General features: G+C 47.4%; 1 protein-coding gene across 1 annotated transcript in view; it reads left to right on the forward strand.

Annotated features, from left to right (window-relative positions):
* Stk32b (serine/threonine kinase 32B) overlaps positions 1–27,617 on the forward strand; it is a 182,679-nt gene that overhangs the window by 121,700 nt on the left and 33,362 nt on the right. Inside the window, exon 4 of the mRNA XM_090343840.1 lies at positions 5,457–5,630. Coding sequence (XP_090199966.1) covers positions 5,457–5,630 — 174 coding nt within the window. The remainder of the gene's footprint in view (positions 1–5,456; positions 5,631–27,617) is intronic.

The following is a 27,617-nucleotide window of genomic DNA, read 5'->3' on the forward strand; positions in this document are numbered from 1 at the left end:
AGCAGTGCTGTGTTTAAGCCCCCAAGGATCACAAAGAGTTAAAAGTGCATTGATCCCACATCAGGGAAAAGCCTGCGGTATGCAGTTGGAATTTTGTCCCAGGGCTCCAGACAGTTCCGGAACGTAGAGCAGTCCTCTCAAAGTGTGGCCCCTGAATCCTAGCTGCCGAGCCCCCTGGGCGTGTGTTAGGACCTTCCATATTGGCTGAGTCAGAAGCTCTGGAGTGGGGTCCAGCAGCGAGGGTTTCCAAGCGTTTTTAGATCCTCTAGTGTGTGCTCAAGGTGAGAGCCACTGACAGACACAGCCTCGCTCCCAGAGCTACATTGTGTGTGTGTGTGTGTGTGTGTGTGTGTGTGTGTGTGTGTGTGTGTGTGTGTGGCAGGGGAGAGACCACACATGGCCAAACACTGAGCACATGGATCAATTCAGAGCCAGATGTTGTAGAGGGAAGCTGGGCTGGCTTGGGGCTGAAGGACTCCTGGAGTGGGCCTGTGAGCTGAGGTCGGCGTGCTGAAGAGTTCAACCGAGTTGGGTGAGGCTAGATAGCTGGCGATGCATCTGGTCATGACAGTGAAGCGCTCAGCACATGAATGCAGGGCTCTTGCCCTGTATTTGTGTCTACCTTGCACCTTAAGAAACTGGCCTACGACTTCTGGGTTGCTGGGTAATGCCAGGAGCCCAGAGGCTCACACTTGTATCCTCGCTACTCGGGGCTGAGATCTGAGGATTACAGTTCAAAACCAGTCCAAGCACACCAATCTGAGAGACTCTTATCTCCAACTGGTCCTCAAGAAAAAGCTGTGGCTCAAGTGATAGAGCACTGGCCTTGTGCAAACAGCTCATGCCCTGAATTCCAGCCTGACCACACATACAAAACATGCTGTTGGCAAAGGACAGAGGAGGCCAGACCACACTGAATCCCAGCTATTTGCGAGGCAGAGCTCGAGAGGCTTATTGGTCAAGGCCAGCCTGAACAAAAGTTAGTGATATTCAAACAGGCCAGGCATGGTAACGGGTTCCTGCACCCTCAGCGTGTGGAAGGTGCGGGAAGGAGGATCACAATGCAAGGTCTGCCCCGGGAAAAAAGTACAAAGCTCTGAAAAACAAACTAAAGCAGAAAGAGGCAGGCTTTGGCTTCTGTGCCTAGCATGGGCAGAGCCCCGAGTTCAAACCCCAGTACTTGATTTTAAAAAAACCTTCAGAGGCGAGAGGAGTGGAGAAAAGCTAAGTGACATGGGGCAAGTTACTCTTCTTCTCAGAGCATGACGTTTCACCTGTGAAGCAGAGCAATCGGTACCTGTATGGGAGTGTGGAAAAGGAAATGGATCCCAATCTAAGGGTCGTCACGCCATGCTGAGAGCCTGCACCAGTGGTCCTGAAAAGTCTGCAGGAACCCCATCCCCACCCCAGAGAGCCCCAACATCTCCACTCCAATTCTTTCTGTCCCTCAGTATGTCTGTCGGTCTCATACTGGCACTGGGTCTTTTAACTCAAAGCCTGGGTGCAATCAATCCCTTAGCCTTTTCACTCCACCTGAGCCATAGCTCCACCTCCAGCTTGGTGGTGATTAACTGGAGATGAGAGTCTCATGGACTCTGGCTGGGTCTAGTTTTGAACCAAAGGCTTCACATCTTCAGCCTCCCCCTGGGAAGCTAGGATTTACAGGCACAAGACACCATTGCCTGGCCCAGACCCGCTCTTGACAACACAAATCGCCAGTTTCTTCTGGAAGGTGGCCTATGCAGAGTAGCTTGGCCCTGGGTTGTTTCATCTGTGAGAGGCCCTGTGCTGCCCACTTTGCCCTTGGAGAGGCCTGTGGTGCTGGGCTGGGCACACAGCCCGCGTCCAGCTCGCATGCTGTAGTTTTCATTTTCCCTCTGTCTCTTCCATCAGTCTTATCCTTCATCAGCCCGTGAACATCCCGCAGAGGCTTGAACATTACCATCTAAAAGCATCAAAACCATTGTGATACAAGAACAAGGCTCTGTGTATGGATAGGGAGCAATTTACAGTTTGCAGAGTGTGGGCAGGAGGTGGGATTTGAACCTGTAGCTTCCCTGGGGTCCGATCTCATGTTTCCTCCTGCTCCAGCTGCCGTGGCCTGAAGAGCCGGGTGGATAGGAGTCTCTCTCCCATGGTTTCCTTGCTCATGGGTCAGCAGACCACTGTGTTTGACTCCCAGGGAGGAGATAGAAGAGACTCATCCCGGTTTGAAGGCCGGCGGGAGCCATCAGATTTGAACCGCGCCAGGGTGACTGTGCTTCGAGTCAAATGTTAAAATGGAAGAAAAACTTGTTATTATGAAGGTTATTAAAAACGTTATAAGGACTTCTGTGTACCAAGCACGGTTCAGGTTTGATAAGCGCTTTTTTTACTTGTACCATATGAAGTGACAGAGCCCCGCGTTCCATTATTGGATTTCTATGGCAGACAAGGCTATTTTTAGTTCCTTTCTTGGGAGATGTTCACTGTCTGCGCATGGCTGGAGGGGGCATGGTGGACAGCCCCCGCCCCCCATCTGCACTCCCAGAAGACCCGACTGGACGGGAGTCGTCTGGGGAGAGGCTGGAGCCTTGACCTCTGGAGTGACAGATGGGGAAGACATGGGCCACGAGCCTGAGCCCCAGGTGTTCCTGGCTTCCAGGGCCCGCCGGGCCATCCACGGGGAAGGCCTGCATTTGGCCTTTGCCCAGGGAGAAACACTAGAGAACGGTGGCATTATGGCGCTGGAGGTTCCAGGAGGGCTTTTGTCCCACAGAAGTCCCCTTTCCTTGACTGGAGTCCCATTCTCCTCAACTCTGGGATTGCAGAACAGTTCAGCGGAGGGCCAGGCTGTGGGTAAGGTGAGGTGGAGCCCTACTTAGGCACTGTGACAAGGGCAGGGGACCCGGGCTTTCTATCCAATTTCTGTCCCACTCTACATGGGGCCTCTCTGCTCTGATCCTGTCCTCTTCAGAGCCTGCTTAGCACGGCAGACCAGTGGTTTGGACACCGCCACACTGATGATGGCTTCCGGCCATACTTGTCCTAGTGACCCCTGCCTGGTTAGCCTCTCTTGGCCCTAGGTTTGTCCACTGTGAAAGTAGGGACATAAAGTTCCACTGTTATAACGCTGGGTATTGAGGGATGATTTGGAGTCTGGGCAAAGCATCCCTCCCTTATCCTGAGTTTGGATAGAGTTGAGGGGCACAGTTGGCTCTGGGGGGTTATCATTGTACAGCACAGTGGCATGGGTGGGGACCCCTATCTTTCGTCTGCCATCTTGGATCCCATGCTGAGGTGGGGCTTTCTCATCTGCCTCAACGTCATTCCCATGCTAGTGCACAAAGCCATGATGCCAGCATAATTAGTAACCTAGAGCAGGAAGGACATGAAAGGGCACGGGCACAAAACTGCGGGAGACCACAAAGCCACAGGGATCAATGAGAGGGCCCGTTCCCTTCTGCAGTCATACCATGACTCTGGGGATTGGAGGTTCCACCGTCCAGGGGAAAGTGTAGGTCTTCAACAAGAAAAGACCAGAACTTGAATCACTGAATGTTGTGCACTTTAGTGCTCCTCAAATCCACTCCAGCCTGCAAGTGTTCCCCCTGAAAAGTCATGCGGTTCCTGCAGAGCTCTGGTGGAATAGCGAATGAGAGTCCCTCTGGCAGGCCAGCTGTGACTAGAGCGTGCAGAGGGCATGGGTTATCACTGTAACAATGTCCTAGAGGTCTGTGTGAGGCAGAGTTGAGCCTGTGATTTCTTTGGAGGTCATCAAGTTCTTTCCTAACAGACACACACACACACACACACACACACACACACACACTGGGGGGCCCTGCTGTCTGTGAGTGTGTACCCCAGTGTTCACATGTGGACTGCTGAGTCCTAAAGACTTTGGGATCGTTGGTGGCAAGGCTGTTAGGAAGTGATTAGGACCGGATACGGTCACAGGGGTGGGTGGGGTGAGGGCATGATGGCTTTAGTGGCTTTACAAGGCCAGGGAGGGCTAAGCCACCAGATGTTTCCTATCATACCCAATTCCTCCCACACCCCTGGACCCCCCAAAAGAGGCCTAGAGCTTCGTCTCTGCATTGGCAACCAGTGAGTTTGCTGGGCCACCCTTGAAGGAGTATGGGTGCCTTTAATTCAAGGATGCTGGCATTTCTTTATCTCACGCTCCAATGCCAGATGTTCTGAACACACCTGGAGATTCACGATAAAGGGGCACAATGAGCAGCCTTCTCTCTCTTGCCTTGATTCTGAGTCATATTTGACCGCAGAGGAGACAGACAGGAGAACAGGGGTTCCTTTCCAAGCCTGGCTCCCCATTTTTGTAATGTAGGCTTTGGGGACTCAAAGGCATTGAAGGTTCTTCCAGTTCTAGACTTCACACAGCTGGCTCCCCAGAGCTGTTCACCCGGGCCTGCAGCAGTGCATGTTCACTGCAGCACCACAAGTAATTACCGGAGCACTGGGGTTCTTGTCCCTGCTGCCAGCGCTGCCTCGCTTGGCCTCAGTTTCCTCTTCTGCTGGACGAGACGAGTGGCCTGGCTTCTTCAGGTCTGATGTTCAGAGTCCTCAGACACAGTCCACAAGCATCCCTGATAATGGTCCATAACTCCATAATCACACTGCGTGGTCCTATTAGCACATACTAAGAACTGGCAAGGAACTGGGCACCATTTTGGATGTGAAGGTTGCAGTTGCTCAGCTACATCCAGCGGAATCAGTGGGCCGACTCCTCCCTCTTAGGAAGCTCAAATGTGATTGCTTCAATACTGTTACGTATGTGTTGCTTCCAAAATAAATATACAAGAAAAATACCATCCTAGGCCTTAGTGGTTGAAAAATCTAAATACTTTCATCTCATGTTCTGTGGACCAACTGGGCTCAGCTGGTTGGCCCTGCCCCGGGCAGCTGTCTGGTGGCTGGGGATGGCTGCTTTCCTGGAGTTCAGAGGGTTCCCTAACTCCTGCATTGAGATGGCCCTCGATTCGTTGCCTTCGGGGTTCTGGGAATGAGCTCCTTCAGGTGCATGGTTTCGGAGGTTTCTGCTTGGTCTCTTGGCCCAGCTGCTTTGGACTTGCGGTGGGTAGAGGATGACCACCCATCTCTCAGGCTGGAAAACAAAGCAGACAGGAAGAGCCAGCGCCCCACAAGGCCAAGCTCCAATGACTGAACTCCCTCCCACTGGGCTGGAGACTAAACCTTGAACATTCTGGAATGGGGAGAGCCTCCCAGACACGAAGGGCTTTATCAGATCATCCACTAACCACCGTGGAAGTCACGAGCCGGCATCAGGGAGAAGGAGACGCGGGCAGGGCACCTCGAGACTGGGATGCCCCCTGTCCTTTCCAGGCCCACAGCACCATGACATAGGCGACGTGGGCCTCAGCTTACCCTGCTGTAAAGTGGGGTCTTGAGGAGGGTGCAGGCACCGCGGCACTAACCTCGGCCCTGTGTGCTCCTAGGTACTCCTTCCAGGACGAGGAGGACATGTTCATGGTGGTAGACCTGCTGCTGGGCGGGGACCTGCGCTACCACCTGCAGCAGAACGTGCACTTCACGGAGGGGGCTGTGAAGCTGTACATCTGTGAGCTGGCCCTGGCCCTGGAGTACCTGCACCGATCCCACATCATCCACAGGTACTGCCGCGGGCAGGCGGGCAGGGCAGCGGCCGGCCAGGGGGCGTGGGGGGCAGCCAGCCGCGGCTTGGGAAGCATTTTGTCCCTGACGTTGTTGAGGTGCCTGGGACCGTAAGGGCCACAGCACTCTCCTTACTGCAGGCAGCAGTGCCGCCATGTAGCGCCCCTGGTTTCTGAACGCAGAACGCCAGGCCTGCACCTCCTTGCCAGCCCCGTGAGCAGCATTCGGGGCTGTGGCTGCTGCTGGCTCTCTTGCTCTGCTGTGACTCATTTGCTCTCATCTAAGTCCCAGTCAAAGGATAGGCGGGAATGGCTGAGAAATGATCCCTTTATAAGGAGAGGGAAAACGGAACCGAGACTACAGCACAGCCTTAGGGAACTTGGAGGAAGTGTAGATTGGTACGTGGCTTAGAATACCAGAAACAGAACTTAGGCTGTCACTGGAGGGGAGTCGAGAGGGACAGACACTGAAGGTTCCCCCAGGAGCTCCAGGCTTGGCACCAGTGTCTACAGAGAGGAGGTGGCGAGGAGAAGGGTGCTAAAAATACAGTGGATGTGCTGGGAACCTTCCCCAAGTGTGGGTGGAGAAGCCAGGGTCTTCCTCATCCAGAACCTTCCCGCCTCCTTCCTGGTCACACAGATGGCAAAGGCTCGTTCCCCCGAGGAGACAAACGTGGACTGTCAGCACATAGGTCATCCATCCTAGCCAGGCTGATGTTCTATAGTAAAAAGAGCACAATAATCTAAATATACTCCCCCAGAACAGTGCTCTCCTTGTTCCTGCTGGGCTCAGAGAAGATGGCACCAGACTTTGGTCACCTGGGTAAGAAACCAAGTGATTTCCGTGGGAATGTGACTGAGTGTGGAAGGGATTGTGACACCGCACGTTATCCCTGACACCTTGGCATCCCAGCTCCTCATCACAAGCCCCACGGGCTCATTATCAGCTGCTCAGTAAAAACCCAAGAGGATCAGACTGAGAAATCTTATCATACGAACATCAAAATCCAATGAAATAAATAAAAACTTCTGGGAATAAACAACCTTTTTCTGCAAACATGAAAAAAATCATCAAAAGTGTTGTCAGTGGGACGAGACTTTTGTAGGTATAAAACAAGAAGTGACTTTCTTTTTTTTTCAAAATTCAGAGAACAAACATCAGAGCTTTTTATCAATTACAAGTGTGAAAGCAGAAATGAAAAACACGAAATCTATTGAAAGGTAAGGTCTGTAGACTCTCCCACAAAGCACAGTACAAAGACAAATAGGAAGGAGAAAAGATAATAACATTTGAGGTCCAGCCCAGAAATGTCAACACAAGAGAAGAAGAAAACAGAGGAACAAATAGTTAATAAAATCAAGAAAGAAAAAAAAAGCGACCTGAAATATAGGAGTTTCTAGGTGGGAAGAACCCACCCAGGTTTCTGAGCCATGGCTATAAATGAACACACATCAAAATCAGCTGCAGGTCAGATCATCCTGGGGAGAAAAGGAGTCACCCGGAAGGTGCTACAAGGAAGTGCAATGTGCCCATCTGTGTGAGAGTGCACGCTGCACATTTCCACCAGTGCCAGGTCTCAGAAAATGTATCTTCCACACACCTTCTCTTAAGACCTAGCAGATGCCATGGGTTCTATCATGAACAAGGAAGAAAGGGAATCAGAATACTGGAGCTCCAGCCAGCAGCAGAGGCACACAAGCCATTGGGTTGGTGCTGCAACATGGCCTCTGTGGCCAGCAGGAGAGCAAGACCAGTTTTGATCTTGTTGATGGGAGGACCCCAGTTTCTTCAGGAAGACTGAAAAATGATGCATCTGGCTACCCCAAGAGGAAGTTTGTTCAGTTGATAAAGAATGCAGTGCTGAGTTAGCTTCAACTCAGCAATTTAAGAGAAGCAGGACCAGGGCCAGGAGTTTGGCCTCGTGATAGAGTGCTTGCCTACCATGCATGAAGACCCAGGTTCGATTCCTCGGTACCACATGCATAAGAAAAAAGCTGGAAGTGGTAGAGCTCTGGCCTTGAGAAAGTCCAAGGACAGTGCTCAGGCCCTGAGCTCAAGCCCAGGACTGGCCAAAAAAAAAAAAAATCCTAAAAGAAGCAAGACCATTGTATCTCTGTGCGGCACCATGATCGCTGCCTGAAGACTGAGAGCCAGACCATTGTATCTCTGTGCGGCACCATGATCGCTGCCTGAAGACTGAGAGCCAGACCATTGTATCTCTGTGCGGCACCATGATCGCTGCCTGAAGACTGAGAGAGCCACAGCTCAGTGATGCTGCAGTGAGGAAACGGGAAGAACAGCTGTGTTTCTTGGGATGTGGAGGTGGGGGAAGAAGGATTCTGGGGAATGAGAGCATCTCCCTCAGACTGCTTTGAGGCAGAGAGGACACAGTTCCTAACACATCCGGAAAATGGTCTTCAGCAGCCTGGATGTGTATTTGCTGGCAGAAAGATACCTGGCAATAAATGTCAAGTTTTTCATACATATTCATGCACTCTGAGTCACTAACTTTGCTTACTGGAATACATCTAAGATTCTGGTCTAGGCTTTGTAAGCATAAGCATATGATAGCATTGCTTATGATAACCAATAATTTTGAAATAACCTAGAGGGAAAGAAATTACCTTGGTAAACTATCTACTGCCTTTTAAGAAACTATAAAACCATAACACACACAGAGTTAATACTCATTATAAAATCCTATGAATGCGGAAGGACTGTTTTTGTAATCCTGAGAGTTAATGGTATCTTGTAAGATATCATGGCTATGTGTCTGCATATTAAAAGAAAAAGGCCAAAATGTGGTTTCAGAACACATGGTGTTGGAGATTCCAGGAGTCTCCCTCCTCTTCTGTTCCCACTGTAGATTTTTCTTTAATGAGCATGTTGCCCTTTTCATGAAGAAAATCAAAGCAGAATGAACACTTTGACAAAAGGAGAAACAAAATCTTTAGTTTGTATTGTAGTCCTTGTTGGAATTCTGCTCCCATCCCTCAGCCAGATGTGGACAAGAAGTTGATCTGTTCATGCTGTTTTATCTTCCAAAGGGACATGGGTGCAGATGGACTGAAATATTTCTGTATATGACATGCCATACAATTTTGTCTAGCACCTCCTTGGCCCTCAATGAGATCAATAATAAGGTATTAGCAGTTAACAGACATGGGGCCGGGAGTTTGGCCTAGTGATGGCGTATTTGCCTAGCATGCATGAAGACCCAGGTTCGATTCCTCAGTTACCACATACATAGAAAAAGCCAGTAATGCTACTGTGGCTCGAATGGTAGAGCTCTAGCCTTGAGGACAGTGCTCAGGCCCTGAGTTCAAGCCAGGACTGTAAAATAAATAAATAAATAAATAAATAAATAAATAAATAAATAAATAAATAGAAAACAACAGACATGGGACAGAGCCTTGTGGAATGGAGTTTTTGTTGTTGACATTGTTTATTTTGTGGGGCTTGAACTCAAAGCCTGAATGTGCTACTTTAGCTTAGATTTTTACTCAAGGCTGACACTCTTATCACTTGAAGCTCCACTCTACTTCTGGCTTTTTGATGATTAATTTGTGATTAATTAAGAGTATCATGGACTTTCCTGCCTTGGCTTGGAACTGCAATCCTCAGATCTCTGTAGCTAGGGTTATATGTGTGAGCCACCGACCCTGGCCCTAGCCTATTTTTATATTCTGGATAACTCCTCAACCTGTCTTTGTCTCTACTATATCTAAAATAAAAAAATGGCCTATTTCCATGAAGTTAAAGAAAGTTCACTTTAGCCAGTCCTTAATCACTGTGTGGTTTGGGAGTCATGACAGCCAGGCAGAAATAGCCACATGGAAGAAAAAAAAATTAAAGTCCTGCTGGAGTGTCGTTTAAGAAGGAAATTCCAACTCAGTCTCAGAAGTAACTTTGATATTTCAAGGTACAGAGCCTCTGCTTCCCTTCTGTTGTGGACTAATACTGAGAATTTATGGCTTCTTGATGATAGAGAAGCAAGATAGAAGAGAATCCAATTTATACCTTAAGGGGATTGTTCCATCTCCTGGGTACAAATTGCATCTGCAATTGGGTAGAGAATGTTTATGTTAGATAATAAATTTTGAAACTAGGGACTTGGGTCTCAACTTCACTACACCAGAAAAAAACAGGAATGAAATCTAGGGGCAGACTAAGATCTTTGCAAGGATCCAATAACTTAGAGGGTGTTTTATAGAAGCTGTTCAAAAACAAGACAAAGAATGCAGTGTCAGGAAAGCAGATGAGCACTTCTGGAAATGTCCGCATGCAGTGAGAACATGGATTTCTAAAGCTTTGGGCTTAGGGTCCCTGTACAGCCCTCAATCCCTTTCCTGATGCAATCAATCTTTTCCTCATTCATCTAACTGTTCAAAAAAATGCATGGCTTCTTCCTCTGGTTATTAAATATAACGCACAGATGACTGTCTGCATGCATGCACATTCAGGCCTGCACATACACAGTTACATTTCTGTTATTGCAAGTTGATACCATCTCCCTTTCACTCTTCACCCTGAAAGAAGAAAGGACACAATCATATAAAAGGGAAGTTAGGACAAGATGCTCTGAAAATGGTAGGAGGTGAGATGTTTCCTGTGATTTACGCTTTTCCTGGGCTCATGAAAGAGCTGGGGCTTTAAGTTGAAACCACATTTTGACAGGTGCAGGTGGTAACAAACTTTTCCCCAAAGGAGGAATTGACACAAGAAGGGGGCTGGCAGCTTTCTGAACCAACCTGAGCTTGCTTCAAGTCACCTTGTGCAGAGACTTGAATGCAGTCATAACATGCAGGATTTATCTTATAACAACAGGTTATTGAAATAGTTCCTTCAAGTCAGATGAGATTGAGATGAAGGAAGAAAAAGAAATATGACAGATGTTTCCTGGGTTTTTAGGTTGGTGGAACTTAGAACTACAGTGGAACTTGGCATTGTCTCCAAAGGACTGCATCTACAGTCCTGTGCAATCTTGAGAAAACTGAGATGTCCACTTACCCATCCATCCATCCACACATCCACCCACCCACCTACACATCCATCTATTCGTCCATCCACTCGTCCATCTACCCACCCACCCACCCATCTACCCACTCACCCATCCATCAATCCATCCATCCATCCATCCATCCCACCACCCATACATGCACCTACTCATCCATCCATCTATCCACCCATCCATCCATCCCACCACCCATACATGCACCTACTCATCCATCCATCTATCCACCCATCCATCCATCCACCTACCCACAAAAAAGTGTCTCTAATGTGCCAGGTGAAAAGAAATGTAGTGTCGTGTGAGGGCAGCAGGGGGACTGTAGGTGGGATCTGGCTGCTTTTCAGATCACAGTCAGAGGAAGAGCATTCTGACACAGAGCAGGGAGAATGGAGGGGAGGAATGAGATAGGGCAATTTAGGGGTACTGTTCGAGGCACAGGTGTAGAGATTCTGTGATGGGAGTAAGCTTGTCATGTCTCAGGAACACTGAGAAGGCCAGAACGGCGCGAGCACTGGGCAGTGGAGCATGGTAGAGGCCAGGTAGGAAGAAAGGCAAAGGCAAAGCAGTGCAACAAGGAGTTATCCTCTCAGCTTTTACCTAGAGAGAGTGGGAAGCTGTTGGTGGGCTTTTAGCAAAGGACTGACAGGATTGGATCTGCACTGTCAGTAGAGTTGCATGCTGCTGTTTTGGGGGGTGCTTTGCTGCTGTGTGGAAGTTAGAGTGCAGGCAGGAGGAAGGGGATGGGGACCCTACAGGGGACGGGGAGAAGGAAGGGCTCTGCCTGGAGACCAACGCAGCATTCGGATGGAAACTGAGATAATGAGTTCCCAAGCCAGCCGCAGCTCAGTGATCTAGACAAAACGAAGAAGGCCCAAAGAACACTTCTTGTCCATTTGGGAAATTTTCCTGTGGAGTGTCACAGAAAACATCATGTTCTTGGCAGCCAACCTGTGAAGTCGTCCATGTTCAGTGAGTGGAGAGGGGATGTGGTCACAGGTGACAATGACAAGGAAGAGAGCCACTGGGGCGTTGTGTGGAGGCACAAGTGTCACTGTGGGCCAGCCTGGGCAGGGTGCCACGTCGCTGGGGGTCATACCGGAGAGTGTGCCAGGTAGGATCAAATAGCCCTTTGTGGGGGAGAGGCCCAGTTTTTGGTTGTTTTCTGGCTGGGAGTGTTCCTGATACAGGAAGTCCAGGGTCTGTTCGGGATGTCTCAATTCATAGCTGGGTAGGATATGAGCTAGAAAGCAGAACTATAATGTTTCTATTTAATTGTAGGAAAATACTCATGGCAAAACTAAGCATCTTAACTATTTTTAGTGCACAGTAGTTCAGTAGTATTAAACACAGTCACACTACTGTACATCCAGTATCCAGAATACTCTGCATCTTGCAAAGTGGACAGTTGACAATCATCCCCCATTTCCTTCTGGCAGCCATTGTTCAGCTTTGTGTTGGGGGATTCAACTGTATTAGGCACTTCCTGTAGTGGAATCTGACAGTATTTGTCTTTCATGACTTGCTTATGTCATATAACATAGAATCTTTGAGATATTTCTGGCTTGTAGCAGATGTCAATATTTTTCTTTTTAAAGGCTAGATAATATTCCATGGTCACATTTTGTTTCACCTTCTTATATTAATACATATTGCCCCAACTTTTCTTGTGTGCCAGTACTGGGGATTTAACTCAGGGTGTCTGGACAGTTAGCCCTTAGCTTTTTTTGCTCAAGGCTAATGCTCTGCCACTTGAGCCACTGCTCCACTTCCAGCTTTTTGATGGTTAATTGGAGCTAAGTCTCAGGGGCTTTCCTGGCCAGGAAAGCTTCAAACTGTGGTCATCAGATCTCAGGCTCTTGAGTAGCTGGAATTACAGGCACAAACCCATTGGTGCCTGCCTGCTTCTAACTTTTGGCTATTGCAAATAATGCTACCTCAGATCTGTACCCAGCTCTGTACCCCGCTTTCAGTTGCTGGGAGTATATACTCCAGGGTGTGATGGCTGAAATGTTCGATTCTACTTCTGATTTTTAGAAGAACCATTTGAACTAAGAATTTTATAATGAACATCTGGGGCTTTATTTTGTGGACCACAGAAGACAAACAGCTCTGAGAAGAGACCCGTGGCAGCCATACATAGCTGGTGTACTAACTAAAGAGCATAGGTCAGGGACCCACTTAGGAGATGGCTACAGATGTCAGTGCCTGGTGATGACTGTGTACAATGAGAACTTGAAGCTGTATTGATGTTGAAAGGATGCTAAACCATTAGAATTAATCCTTCAGGATTCACACCAATTAAGACTATATCCTTTTTGCCATGTATGGCACTAACAAATTCTAAATATTTTGATATCATAGCCTAATTTCCCCCTGATGCAGTAAACAAGTTTCCCTTCATGTGTGGAAGACTTCAACACCTCGAAGATGCATAGATCGCTGGGGTTTTTAAGGAATAAAAATGGTATGTTGGGGGGGAGGGGCTCTCCCTGGTGCTGAAAGTAGAAATTTTGTTTCTTGACGTGAGGCTGAAATTGCAGCTAGGAAGGCACAAATAAATTATAGACAGGCAACTAAGCTCCCGGCACTGGATGCATAAATTTCAGCCCTTATCTACTTATGATTGGTTTGCAAATTGGCAGTCACTATCTTGGGAATTGTCCTCTGACTCTTCCTCCTTCTCATTCTCATATCCACTGAGGTTCAAAACCCTCATGATTCATCTCTCTGCCCACATCCATCATTCTCTCTCCTCTCTCCCCCTTCCCCCCCTCTCTCCCATTTTCAGGATAATTCATTAGCTTCTGAATAATTCAGAATGCAGGCAGAAAGCAGAAACTATGCCGAGCCTTTCAAACAGAATTAGCACTGGGAATTAGTGGTGTGGATGTATTTCTTCTGGGGTGAGGAAGAAACAGGATAATGAACCCACCCAGAGAGTCTCCACAGCTAGAACTGCCACACTGTCCTGAGGATGGATGTCCATATCAGAGAGAGGGGACAGTGCTGTCATGGGGCCCTAGAACTGCGGGATTCAATGTGGAGAAACAACAGTGGAGGAGAGGCAGTCTGCTGGGCGTGCTGCCTGAACACCAGTGCGGAAATACCCGTCTTCTCTCTAGTTCCCATTCTATAGTCTTCCGTCTCTTTCTCCCATGGGGAGAACTCTCCTCAAAACACATGTGCTGCTCTTTAGTACAGAAAGGAGGAAGAAGCAAATCCGCCCACAAGTAGACGCATCCCAGTACAGCCTTCTTGTCTTCCCAGTTGTGCTCTGGGCTTCTACCTGCGTGATTTATGGAAGATGTGGTTGTGATGTGACAGCTGACCCCAGCCTTGTGCATTTCACAACTGCAGAGGATGAGCACGGCAGAGCTCACTGCTGGGTCCTCTCTCTGCTATCAGAGTGCCTCTTCCAGCATCTGCAGTGCCACTGGCCTCACCTTTGTTGTCTTCGATCCATTTCTCACACCAGATTTATGTCTCTCAGATCTTGGAGCCACCTTCATCATCCCAGGACCTGACCCAGATTCTGACAGTGCCTGTAATGACGCCATACACCAGGACGGGGAGTGTGGCCTAGTAGTAGCGTGCTGGCCTACCACGCACAAAGCCCTGGGTTCAATTCTCTGGCACCCCATACACAGAAAAAGCTGGAAGTGGTGCTATTGCTCAAGTGATAGAGTGCTAGCCTTGAGAAAACTCAAGGACAGTGCCCAGGCCCAGAGTTCAAGCCCCACGACTGGCAAAAAATACACCTTCAGTATCAATTCGTCTTTCATCGTTCATACACATGCTTTGTATAGATTGAACATTGACTTAAAAGAGTCATACATCCTTGCAAGTAAGTCATACAACTTTTCTTCAGCTTAGCCAATGGGTCATGATTCTATTTATTTTACAAATAGAGAAAACAGAGGGTCAGAGACTATGACTTGCAAAGCCATGGGGTTTACCAGCCTTAGCCTTGGTGGGCATATTTCCTGGGTATTCAGGGAAGATTTGACATTGAAAAGGCAGAATCCCTCCACTAGATCCAAAGCCTGGCTCAGTTGCTAAGCCTGATGTTACTTCTTCTTAGAAAGCCTAAGTGTTGCCAAAGGCTGAGGCTTTTAGGCCATGACAAAGTGACTTGGAAGCTAAGATTATGAACCATGAAATAAAGCCAGATGAGAGCATCGATCCCCACCTCTATTGTGACAGTCCTTTCTTTGGGGGCGGGGAGGTTGCCAAGCTAGAGATGTTCCTTTGAAGTGTTTACCCTCTTATTTAACAGAGAAGAATTCTATTTTAAATGCTGAGTAAGTGATCTTAGTTACTAAGGAGGAAAGCTGCCTCTGGTACACTCAAATGAAATTAGTAGTTCGAGAATCCTCATCCTTCTCTCCACCTCCACTGAGTAAGTTGAGCACTCACAATATTTACATGAATTAAAGAACGAGAGTCAGACTGACTCAGCCCTGCAGGAGACAGCTTCTGGAAATGAAATGGAACTCAAACCACTTTGCTTCCTTAAGAGGCCATTCACTGGTTTCAACTTCTTAAGTCTCTTTGTGTCTTGTGTGCATTTCAGCTACTGGGGTACACCAGCCCCATCACAATTGTCTGGAAGAAGTCCGAGTAATAGCAACCCAACTCATGCAAGCTTAAGAAAATATTTTATTGAAAAGAAATTCAGTATACATGATGTTCCTAGCAATCTCCCACCGTGTGCCTAGGTGCCTAGACACCATAGCATATGAAGTTCTTTTTTCTCACCAAATTCATTTAACAGTAGCAGAGCAGCTTCTGACTGGCCCTGGATGAATTGTCATAGTCATTCTGATGAAATATTGTAATTTACACCACTTGATCCTCATTTTCACCTTCTGGTGGGATGAGTCCTAGTTGAGCCGTTCCAGGACAGCATTCCATGAGGAGGGGTCTCCTAAATATATACCCCAGAACAAAGCCATTCTGAGCAGGAATATGCAAGTCCTCCATTCACCCACACGTGCTCCAGGTCTCTGTGTACCCCCGGCAGCCTCTCAGACTGACATGACCCACTTCTGTCCCCTCTGTCTAAAAACTCTAGGCTGGATTGTTCTCTCAGAAGCCTTCTCTTCCGACCAATGAGAGCACTCCCCCTTCTGTATTTGTATTCCATTTCTGCAATTCTATTTATGATGGAAATGACTTGTTTACACGTCTGCCTCCTCTGCTACACCATGGTTCATTGATTCATTTGAACTGTATTGTGCATAGTGCTTGTGAGAATTGAAGACGGTGCCCACAGTGTACCCAGAATCTACCCAGCAGACTCTGGGTTTTCCTAGAAGCTAGAGAACCGAGTAATAAACGTCTAAGACCTCTCCGAATGAAACCCGAAACACAACCCATTTCCATTCTTTTTAAAAATTCCTTAAAGCTCTCTAACTATCCTCTTAATCACCTGTGTTCTTACACAGCTAGATGGCAAATGACACTTTATCTCCCAGCTCCGCCGGCTGCTGCTGGAAAGGGCCACTGTCTGCTGTGGGTGGTAGCATTGTGGCCTCTTTGACATTTCAAAACACCGTCCCTGGGAAGTGTTGGGAGTTAACTTGCTGTCCCCGTCGCCATCACTCACTCTTCAAAAGGCACTGGCGAGTGAGTGTCAGGGGCAGAAGAGGACAGCAGGAGCTGGAGTGCGCATGTTTGCCTGTCACAAAAGGGAGTGGCTGAGAACCACACCCCTGGGGGCCTAGGGTTTTCAAGGGCAGCATGAGAAAAACCTGATTGAGGAACCAAGTTGGCACAGCCCATCGTCAATGCTCACGGATGTGTGAAGGGTTGTGCAGACTCGGGACGTGTGTGCAGCATGCATGTGGAACTTGGGTCCTACAAAGATACATGACACCATGTGCAGAGTTCTAACCCTGGCCGTGTTCCCACACGCTCCCATGGAGAAGGATGTGAAAGCCATCCAATGGGGTGGCAACAGCCTCTGCCTCCCCGTAACTCATCTCGCTGGAGGCTGGGAGATCCCAGGGTAAGACACCAGACAGAGGAACATATAGGGACCCAATTCAGTCTGGAGGACTGGCAGGCAGTGCGGTCCTGGTGCTGGAATTCTCCAGTTTGTTAATGCCAAGATTGTGGACATAGAGGCTCTGCTGAGTAACTCCAGTGTGTACAAGGCAAGTGTCATGTGTACAGCCCACCTCACGCAACGTCTGCCGTTGGGCTACTAAGGCAGTCTTTCCTTTTCCCATTCCATCTGTATCCTGACAACCACCCCCTCCCCTACCATCCAGAAGGTGAGGAGCTTCCATGATGCAGCTACTCATGCCAGAATCTATTCTATTGCAGCTGTAGCTAGGCAAATGGCTGCCACTTTAATGCCATCCTGCCCACCCTCCTTGCATTAGCTGGGATCACCTGACTCGATGCCAGCCAATGAGGTCACGAGGCAACTTTCAGGAACTTCTGCAAGACCCTATTGGTCCTCCTTGCCTCTTCTTCCAAGTCTCTCCTGCTTAGGTACAGACACGGCATCTGGAGATCCAGACTAGGAAGCGAGAATGATCCCCAAAGACACCCCACAGTGCCCAGCTGCCATGCCAGCCATGGAAGATCTACCTCTAGACTTACTTCTACCTGAGAGAGAAATTCTTTCCTCCTTTAGATAAGCTACTATCTAGGGATGAAGCCTAGTCCTAGCCAAGCTGTCTGTATCTGTCATCCTCTTGTTTCTGCCATTCAAATCAGCCAGGGCAGACACTGTGGTACCTGCCTAAGACCTGTGACCCCGGCAGGTGATGCCTGGCAGGGTTGGGCCCACCTCTGGGGAATTACCCATGGATCTCCTGGCCTCTGAGGGTGGGTGGTGCTTCTCCTATCCTCACTCACTGTCATATCGCACTTGATATCCACCCTCACCAGCTCTCGTGGGGCATGAGTGGCAGCTAGTGGTCAGACCATTTGTGTGAGGACGACTGAGCTTCTCATGAAGCCAGGTTCCCAGGCAGAGACATTTCCTCTGTAGAAATGAAGTGGTTCTCCCTGCTGGAAGGTTCCTGCAGATGTCTTCTTGTTTACTGCGAATTCTCAGGGCTGACTCAGTCCTCCACAGTCCTGGCAATACATCACAGTTGTGGATGTGTGAGCAAGTGAATGACTGGATTCTTTGGATTCTCTCTTGAGAGAATTAATCCTGAAGAGAGACTAATGATATGAATGGGTAAAGATGGTGAGGGAGAGAGTGACTCAGAGGTTTGTTTATACTTCTGTGGGCAAGAACACTCTTTTCCGTTAGCAAGGGGAACTCCAAAATGCAGATCCTATAGTCTAAAAGCCCAAAACCATCTGACCTTGAGTCCTTGCCTCAAGGGATGTGGACTAAGGAAAGTCTTCATTCCTGAGTTGGGGTTCTGGGGCCTGAACTTACTGGCCATGAGACTATAGGCCAGGTGTTCACTTCTCATTAAAAGTAAGTATACTAGCCACGTGCTAGTGTGGCTCATGCCTGTAATCTTAGCTACTCTGGATTCTGAGATCTGAGGATCATAGTTCAGAGCCAGTTGAGGCAGGAAAGTCTGTAAGATACTTATCTCCCATTAATCACCAAAAGCTAGAAATGGAGTTGTAGCTCAAGTGATAGAGTTTAGCCTTGAGCACAAAAGCTCAGATAGTGCAGAAGCCTTGAATTCAGGTCCAGTACTGGTTAAATAAATAATAAACAAACTGAGGCTTGCTAAAATGGTGAAGAGACCTATTCAGGAATACCAAAATGGATGTCAAGACTCACAATGCTGGAGAGAGACTTCCAAAACAGGGCATCTAGGATTTATAGCCAAATAAAACACAAGAGGCCCCTGAACAGAAATAGCTCTTAAGAGCACTCACCCGGGTGAGGGCGGCTCTTTCTAGGCTACAGAGTTAGACTCTCGCCGAAGGCGGGTCAAGGATATGCGCTCATCAAAGGCAACACTGAGGAATCTGATCAGGTATTTGTGGTGACTTCACAGGATTCTTGCAAAAACCACATTTGGCAAACTGAAGCCAAGAGTCCAAACTAGGGCAGGCTGAGGAGAAGAGTCACATAACCTGGCTGCAGTTTGGTTAAGGTTGGTTTGTGTTTGTCAAGAGTATCTCCTGGCCTCCATCCCAAATGCAGGTTGCTGAGCCCTGTCTAGAGAGAGGGACTTGCCTGACAGGTGCAAAGTACCAGTAGAGCTTTCACAGTGCCTGTATGGCCTTCCCACACAACGTCACTTACTATATGTGCATCAGCCAGGGGTGATTTCTGTTTGGTACCAGTCTTTGGGGGAACTAAGACAAGCATGAATGTTTTTAAGTGCATGCTCTTAAAAGCATCTTCTCCTCCATGGAACTTGAGTGGGAAGGGCTGTCTTCCAGCTAGTGGCTGGGGCTGGGGTAGGTATCAGCCCCTCCCTGGGAGGACATTTCTGAGGGCCATGAGGTTGTCAACCACCTCTCTGCAACTCTGGAACCAGCCCAAGGGAGAGACATTCATCTCACTCTCGTACACACAGACAAGCAGGGACAGCCACAGGATGGTGACAATCTGCTTCTCTCTGAGCACTTTTGCTCAAGGCTAGTCCTCTGCCACTTGAGCCAACTTTGTCTGTGTATGTGGTACCGAGGAATCGAACCCAGGAGTTCGTGAATGCTAGGCAAGCACTCTACCACTAGGCCACACCGCCTGCCCTTGGCTGTTCTTTCTTGAAGCTGCAAGATACCCAATGTCGCATCCCCTTAGCTCTCATTTACATTTGAGATGCCACCATGCCTGTTTTACATTGTGATTCTACCAAGGCCATCGTGAATATTTCATCCGTAGGAGACCAAAAATTTCAGAATGTTTAAGGAAATGGTGGCTCTGTGATCATCTTTTCTGGCTCACTGGACTGTTTAATAAGATTTCAGCTTCATCTCTATCAGGATAATAATAATGGTATCCACACACTTTGAGCCCAGGGCTCAAAGGGGATTTGATGAGACTCCTATTCCCAGCTCTTCTTCTTTGCTATACATCTGCTTTTTGTATGGATTCCGTGCCATGGAGTATGAATGCTAAGTTTTCTACCATAACCTAGTAAAGTTCAAGATTGGGTTCAGCACAGTAAAGTCCTTTGAAGACATGAAAAAAGCCCATGGCACTCACAGGAAAATAGAGTGTCCCTCATGTGAGGTCAGGCGAGATTAGTTGAATACCAGCTGTAAGCCATGTGTTTCTCTCACACAGCCAGAAGACTTAAATAACAGCTGTTTCTGTTCACTTGATGTGTTCTTTGGGCCAGATTAGTTTGAAAAAGACCTTTTAAATATGTCTGTCAAAAAAGAAAGTGACAGGGCTGGGTGTTTGGCCTAGTGGTAGAGTGCTTGCCTAGCATGCACGAAGACCCAGGTTCAATTCCTCAGTACTATATACATAGAAAAAAGCCAGAAGTGGTGCTGAGGCTCAAATGGTAGAGCTCTAGCCTTGAGAAAGTCCAAGGACAGTGCTCAGGCCCTGAGCTCAAGCCAAGGACTGGCAAAAAAAAGTGACAGCATGTGTATTAGTTTATTGAGGCTGCTACAACAAAGAGCTTTAGACTGGACAGTGTATAAACAAGAGGAAATGTATTACTGAAGCCTGGGAAGGTAAACATTAAGAATAACCAAATCAGTGTCTGGAGAGGCTCTGTTCCTTCTCAGATGGCACTGCGTCTGTGTCCAGGGGTAGAGAAAAAGTCAAGGCCACTCCCTCCAATCTCACTTTCTAAGCTCTCGCACCCACATATTCCTCTTCTTATTGCACTGGAAGTGAAATCTTAACAAATGATTTGGGTGCATCCCAGTTCAGACCACAGCAGGGAAAGTGAAAATACAGCAAAATCAAAATTATGTTGGCAATTGCTAGCCAGATTCCACCATCTACCAGCAGCAGATTCCTTTCTTTGAAGAAAGAAAGAACGAAAGAAAGAAAGGAAGGAAGGAAGGAAGGAAGGAAGGAAGGAAGGAAGGAGAAGAAACATACTTTCTGATGTAAAGGAGATTTAGCTTCCAGTGAAACATCCTCTCTAATGTAATTTTAAAATCTGAATGATATTCACTGGTAGAACACTGTAACAGCCTATGGCAACCCTACAGCTAGCATTATACTTAATGGTGAAAAGCTAAAGCCATTTCCTCCAAAATTAGGAACGAGACAGGATGCCCGCTCTCTCCACTCCTCTTTAACATAGTATTAGAATTCCTAGCCAGAGCAATAAGGCAAGAAGCAAGCATAAAGGGGATACAAATAGGGAAAGAGGAAGTAAAACTTTCCCTCTTTGTAGATGACATGATTCTGTATCCTAACAATCCTATAGCCGCTTGAGCTGATTCAAAACTTTGGCAAGGTAGCAGGGTATAAAATTAACCCTCAAAAATCAGCTGCCTTCTTATATGCCAACAATGAGAGGAACCAGGCAACAATCAGGAAAACAACAACTTTCTCAATAGCCTCAAAGAAAATAAAGTACCTAGGAGTTAACTAAGAATATAAAGGAAAGGACCTTTTTAATGAAAACTTTAAAACCCTGAAAAAGGAAATTAAAGCAGAACTGAGGAAATGGAAAAACTTCCAATGCTCCTGGATTGGAAGAATTAACATCATGAAAATGGCAATCTTGCCAAGGGCTATCTACAAATTTAATGCAATACCCATCAATATCCCAATGTCATTCTTTAAAGAAATAGAAGAGACAATCCAAAATTTCATATGCAATAATAAATGACCCTGTATAGCAAAAACAATTCTTAGCAGAAAGAACAGCTCTGGAGGAATTTCAATACCAAACTTTAGAGTCTATTACAGAGCTATAATTATCAAAACAGCTTGGTACTGGCACAAGAACAGGCCTGAAGACCAATGGAACAGAACTGAGGACCTAGACATTAACCCACAGACCTATGGCCACTTAATCTTTGACAAGGGAGCCAAAATAATAGAATGGAAGAAAGACAGCCTCTTCAACAAGTTGTGCTGGCAGAACTGGTTAAGCACCTGCAGACAACTAAAGTTGGATCCTTCTTTGTCACCCTGCACTAGAATTAACTCCAAATGGATCAAAGACCTGGAGGTAAAAGCTGACACACTGAAAACTTTACAAGAAAAAATAGGAGATACACTAGGCCTCCTTGGCATAGGTCGTAACTTTCTTTATAAGGACCCAGAAACACAACAAATCAGAGAAAGTCTGGATAAGTGGGACTGCATTAAACTGCAGAGCTTCTGTATGGCAAAGAACATAGCTAGTAAATTACCTAGAAAGACTACAGAGTGGGAGATCTTCACCAACCATACAACAGACAAAGGCCTCATATCTAAAATATATCAACAGCTCAAAAAATTGAATCACTCCAAAACTAATCTCCAAAGTAACAACCATCCCATTAAAAGATGGGCCAAAGGCTTAAAGAGAGTCTTCTCTGAAGAAGAAATACGAATGGCCTGTAGACACATGGAGAAATGCTCAACATCTCTGGTCATAAAAGAAATGCAAATCAAAACAACTCTAAGACTCCACCTCACTCCAGTTAGAATGGCCATGATCAAGAAATCTAATAACAACAGATGCTGGAGGGGATGTGGCCAGGAGGGATCACTACTACACAGTTGGTGGGAGTGCAAACTCATTCAACCACTATGGAAAGCAGTATGGCAGTGCCTCAAAAGGCTAAACATAGAACTCCCCTATGACCCAGCAATTCCACTACTTGGCATTTACCAAATCATCCAGAAACAAGGGCAAACTAAATCCACTAGCACAATGATGTTCATTGCAGCACTATTTACCATAGCAAAGATATGGAACCAACCCAAATGCCCCACAGTTGATGAGTGGATCATCAAGTTGTGGTATTTGTTACACAATGGAATTCTATGCTGCTGTCAGAAAGAACAACATTGCCCCATTTGTAAGGAAATGGAAAGACTTAGAAAAAGTCATCTGAAGTGAAGTAAGCCAGACTCAAAGGAACTTAGGCTCAATGGTTTCCCTCATTCGTCATAATCAGTAGAAACCTTGGATTCTCCTAGCAGAGATTTCCAATAGAGCAAAACCTAGATACATAAGGCCATATAGGATGATGCTAATTGAAAGGACCTCCAGGATATAGAAACAAAAGCCATATAATGAGTGATTGTTGTCCTTAATGTACTATGTTATCTCTCATCTCTCTTGCTGTCCCTTGGTTATCTCATATTGTTACAGTATTTCACCTTGTTATCTGTTATATTGTATATATGCGTGGTTGGTTATTTGAAGTCAGATAGGGAAGGGAGGAAAACAGGATGAGGGGTGGGGTCGGGGGAGGGGAAATGGGGACCAAGACATAAGAAAGGGTATCAATGTATGTGAAGTCATGCACCTTCTATCTGGTGAATATAATGTAACCCTTCTATTAATTACAATAAAATATATATGGAGGGGAAATAAAGAGAAAACTGTCACAGCCGTGATCCAGTGAGATTGAGTGAGGTCAGAGTGGGGCTTCTGCTCCTGCCAGCTTGCTGGGCCAGGCTCATCACCCACTGTCTGATCACTGATGGTCAGTCCATCTTGCAAAGCATTTGTGATGTCACAGGGACCCTCTCTATCTCCCTCCACTGTCCTGACTCCCTGACTTTTCACCATGAAAATACAAGCTCTGCTTCCTTTCTCTCCTGTCTCCCTCTCTTCTCTTTCTCTGTCTCTTCTTTTCCCTCTCTGTATGACTTACATTGATTCTTCTCCTGCATTATCATTTTTCCCTTATTCCTTCAGGACTGGATATTTTTTGTTGTTGTCAGTCATGGGGCTTGAACTCTGGGCCTGGGCACTGTCGCTAAGCTCTTCAGCTCAAGGCTAGGGCTCTACTACTTGAGCCACAGTGCCACTTCTGGTTTTCTGGTCATTAATTGTAGATGAGAGTCTCATGGAGTTTTCTGCCTGGTCTGGCTTTGAACCATGATTCTCAGATCTCAGCCTCCTAAGTAGCTAGGATTACAGGCGTGAGCCAAGTTTGCCCTGTTAGAACTGGAATTTTTATTCTGTGTTATGGCACTCTTCCACAACTTTATCTTCTCAGTTTCCTTCCTTCCAACTCATATATGCTTGGTTTCTGAGATCTCTCTTTTATCCTTAGGTTGTTTCTCTTTCATAACATCTTTTTATGTTTTATGGAAACAGAATCCTATCAGACCTGGTTGAGGATTTTATTTTGAAGTTGTCTCTTCCTTGTATTTTCCCTGAGGTTCTTTTGTCCTGTGTTTTGGCTTCTTTCTCTTTAAAAGATTTTCTTCACATCTCTGCTGAGAGTAATGACCAGTGATGTTTAAGAGGGAGACTTTAGTATTGGTGGTTCAATTCAGATGGAGATTGAGACAGTAGAGGGAAGACTGGTCAGTTGAGATGGAGAATAAGACAGGACACAGCTGATTGGTCAATTGGGATGAAGAATGAGACAGTACAGAGCTGATTGGACAGTTGGGATGGAAGGAGAGGAGGTAGGAGAGAGAAGAGATGGGGCAAAACACATCCTTCAGAGACACACCTCCATGACCCAGTTCTTTTCACTAAGGGCCCACACTCTAAACTCCCATCCCCTCCTAGTACACTATCAAATCGTGACTATTAGTGGACTCATTCTTTGGTGGAGGCAGATTCCTCAGAGTTCACTTGCTTCCCAAAAGCCCCCCTTATCAACACTGTGTTGGGAAACAAACCTTTAACACAACCTTCCTGGGTTCACTGTTAACCCCCAAAATAGGTCCACAGGAGGTAGCTTGTGACCGCCCCCCATCTTGCAGATGGGTGAGCTGTGTCTACCCCCAAATATGTGTGCAGAAGCTGAGCCCTCAGAATGTCAGAACGTGACTCTGGGGCTAAAATGAGGTCACCAGGGTTTACTCTAATCCTAAATTACTGTTGTAAGAAGAGGGGCTCAATAACACTCATGTACATGCACATCTGTACACACACACACACACACACACACATATACATGGCCATGTGTAGATACCTGGAGAGGTCTACCTGCCAAGAAGGCAACCCAGTGTCACCTTGGTCTCAGATCTCCAGCCTCTGAAAATGTAAGAAAATACATTTTTGTTGTTTGAGCCTTTCAGGCTGGGGAGTTTTGTTATAGCAGCCCTGCAGGACTAACAAAAGGATCAGTGGCCCCCTGGGGCCCTGGCCCACAGGAAGCCAGCTGCCTTGGTGACCAGACTTCTCCAAGCAAGCAGGGTAGATCTCCCAGGCAAGTGCTGAGACATAGGAGCCGCTCAGGAGTAAATCTGACTGCAGAGGAAGGCACTAACAGTTCTGTCACTGCCAGAGTCACAGTCACAGCCTCTGCCATCTCAGCTGGAGGCAGCGAAGCCCTCCTCCCTGCAGGCCGCCTAGATGGCAGGGCACAGAGCACCTGCCTGCATAGCCTATGGCTGCCTTCTCCCAGGGAGGAGTCAGAGAGGCTTGCCTACATTTATTATTCTGGCAGAGCTACAACAAAAGAATTCTGTATGCAGCCAGCCACCAGCCATCCCATTGTCTCCCCCCTGAGCAGAGAAAAGGAGAAAAGACTGGTGCGGGCTGAGTCAGGGCACCTGAGCCCTGTGGCAGTGCATCCCCATATGTGTCTCATCCTGGCACCAAACATCCCAGGAGCAGCCAAGCCGGGCCCAAGGCCCGCCTTGTGCATCTGAATTACGCAGCTGTGTGGAAAAGCTGAATGAATCTCACTGATGTTTGGTCTGACTTTGTGAGCAGATATTATAGTCGTAGGTTAGAATCCCATCTCAACTGTGCTGTAGTGAACTTCTGGCCTGCGCCTTGCCAAAGAGGAGCAGCAGTTCTCACCTTGTGAACCAGCACCGACTGAGCACTGCAACGTGTGGACACAGCGGGGCCCAGCTGCAGACAGCACCCCGATGGATTGGCATTGATTTCCCTCCTGCCATCTTGCAAAAAGCTTTGGAGAGAATCCAGCATGCTGACCTTGCACTGGACTCCTCTGTGGCTGTGTCTGCTCTTACCATCAGTCGCTGCATCCTTGCAACATCCTGCAGTGCATTGCCTGCAGCATCCGGGTACTTGCTGTTTGTTCCATCAGAAGTGGGTGTCACCAGCATGATGCCTTTATCATCATCCATCTTCTCCAGAGGCCTGCCAGAGCTTCCTGGGCTTCCATGCCACCACAGAGCCCTGGGTTTTTGCCATTCTCACAGTCATTACTGTCATATCCCCCAGTTCTCAAGGTCCCTGAGTCAACCAAGCAGAGCCACTTGGCGTCAAAGACCAAGCTAACCCCTTGTTTACCTTTCCATCCCATTTTCTCCCCATGGGGATGTCAACTCCTGAAACACTTGAGTTTTGTCCATTCTGTTCCCAGAAGAGAATGGGGTCTGCCCTCTCCACTCCCCTCCCCACCTGCCCCACCAAGCTCTGTAATTCTCTCTTGCCCAAGGAAAAGGTCATTTCATGTTCCATCGAGGTCTTCAACTGACTAGATGAGACCAAACTACATTATGGAAGGCAACTTTACTCCAAGACAGATGATTAAATGTTAATCCCACCCCAGAGCATCTTCACGGAAGCATCACGCATCAAGTATAGGGAAAATACAATCTCACCAAGTTGACACATAAAATTAACTTATCCCCCCATCTAGTCCAGGCCAAAGAGCTCAAGGTATGAGATTCTCCATCCACGAGAAGGGAGTGGTGGTACTTACTGCTGCACAGGGCCCGATGGGAAGTCTAGGCCATACCTGCAGAGGTGCATACGATGAGAAAGAACCACTGTACAGACGAGGAAACCGGTTCTGAAAGGCAAAGGTTTTGACAGAGTTGAAGCCCCTCACAGCATTGCAGGCCTAGGATTTTTGTGACTGTCATATGTTTTGGGAGCCTGCTGCCTTAGAAGATGCTCACAGAGGTCATGAGCCACTCCTCTGCTATCAACCTCTGTGACATCTTCACGTAGACTCCTCATCGCTAGGGAAATACAGAAGGAAATCCATCCCCGGGCCCTGGAGTCAGCCACTTTCATGGTTCCCTTTCCACTGAGGGAGTGCCCACCCCTCACACGCACTCCAAAGTGAGTGGCCGGGGGAGTGCCTGTCCATCTCCACCATGCCTGTCAAAGTGAGCCGTAAGGGAGCCCAAGGGCCTCAGCAGCTGGCACGCAGCCATCATAACCAGTTCCCAGGGGAGCCAGGGCCAATCACAGAGCCCTGGGTTTTAATGAGGTTCTAGCTGATGCTGGGGCTTGGGAATGAACTGTCCACATCCTCGCTGAGTAAAGCCAGGATTCATAGCCTTGCACCATGAGTCCACCCACGTAACCCTGACTGCTCAGAGTCTAACCACAGGCTGGGTAATTTACAAGGAATTAGTGTTGCTGATTTGGTCATCCAGGAGAGACTTGACTACACCCATCCCTGGACGTGTTTGTGAATACTGAAAGCCTCACAATCTCCAAAGATAAACTCGGGAAGGATGCTGTGGCCTTATTCACCAAATTTGCATCAGGTCCTATGGAGGGAAAAGCTTTTGAACTGAACTCACCAGAGTTGTCCATGCTTGTGTTTGTTCTTGGCAGGACTAGAGCCAGTGTTAAGCCTGGTTTACCAAAGATAAAGCAAGAGGCAAATGATTTGATGTGGTAGCATAGGACTTTGTGCTGGATAAAAACGTAACTTCCTTAGGTGTGCACTTGAAAACATGGCTTCTGGATACCTGTGGTCCCAGCTATGTGGGAGGTAGAGGTGAGGACAATCATGGATTGAGGGGCACCAGGGCAAATGTTCAATGCAAGACTCTGTGGTGCACACCTGAAATCTCAGTTACAATAGAAGATTATGGTCTGGTGAAAAGAAGGAAGGAAGGAAGGAAGGAAGGAAGGAAAGAAGGAAGGAAGGAAGGAAAGAAGGAAGGAAGGAAGGAAGGAAGGAAGGAAGGAAGGAAGGAAGGAAGGCAGAA

This window comes from Megascapheus bottae, chromosome 13, assembly GCF_031878675.1.
Source record: "Megascapheus bottae isolate mThoBot1 chromosome 13, mThoBot2.hap1, whole genome shotgun sequence".
NCBI classification, from domain to species: Eukaryota; Metazoa; Chordata; class Mammalia; order Rodentia; family Geomyidae; genus Megascapheus; species Megascapheus bottae.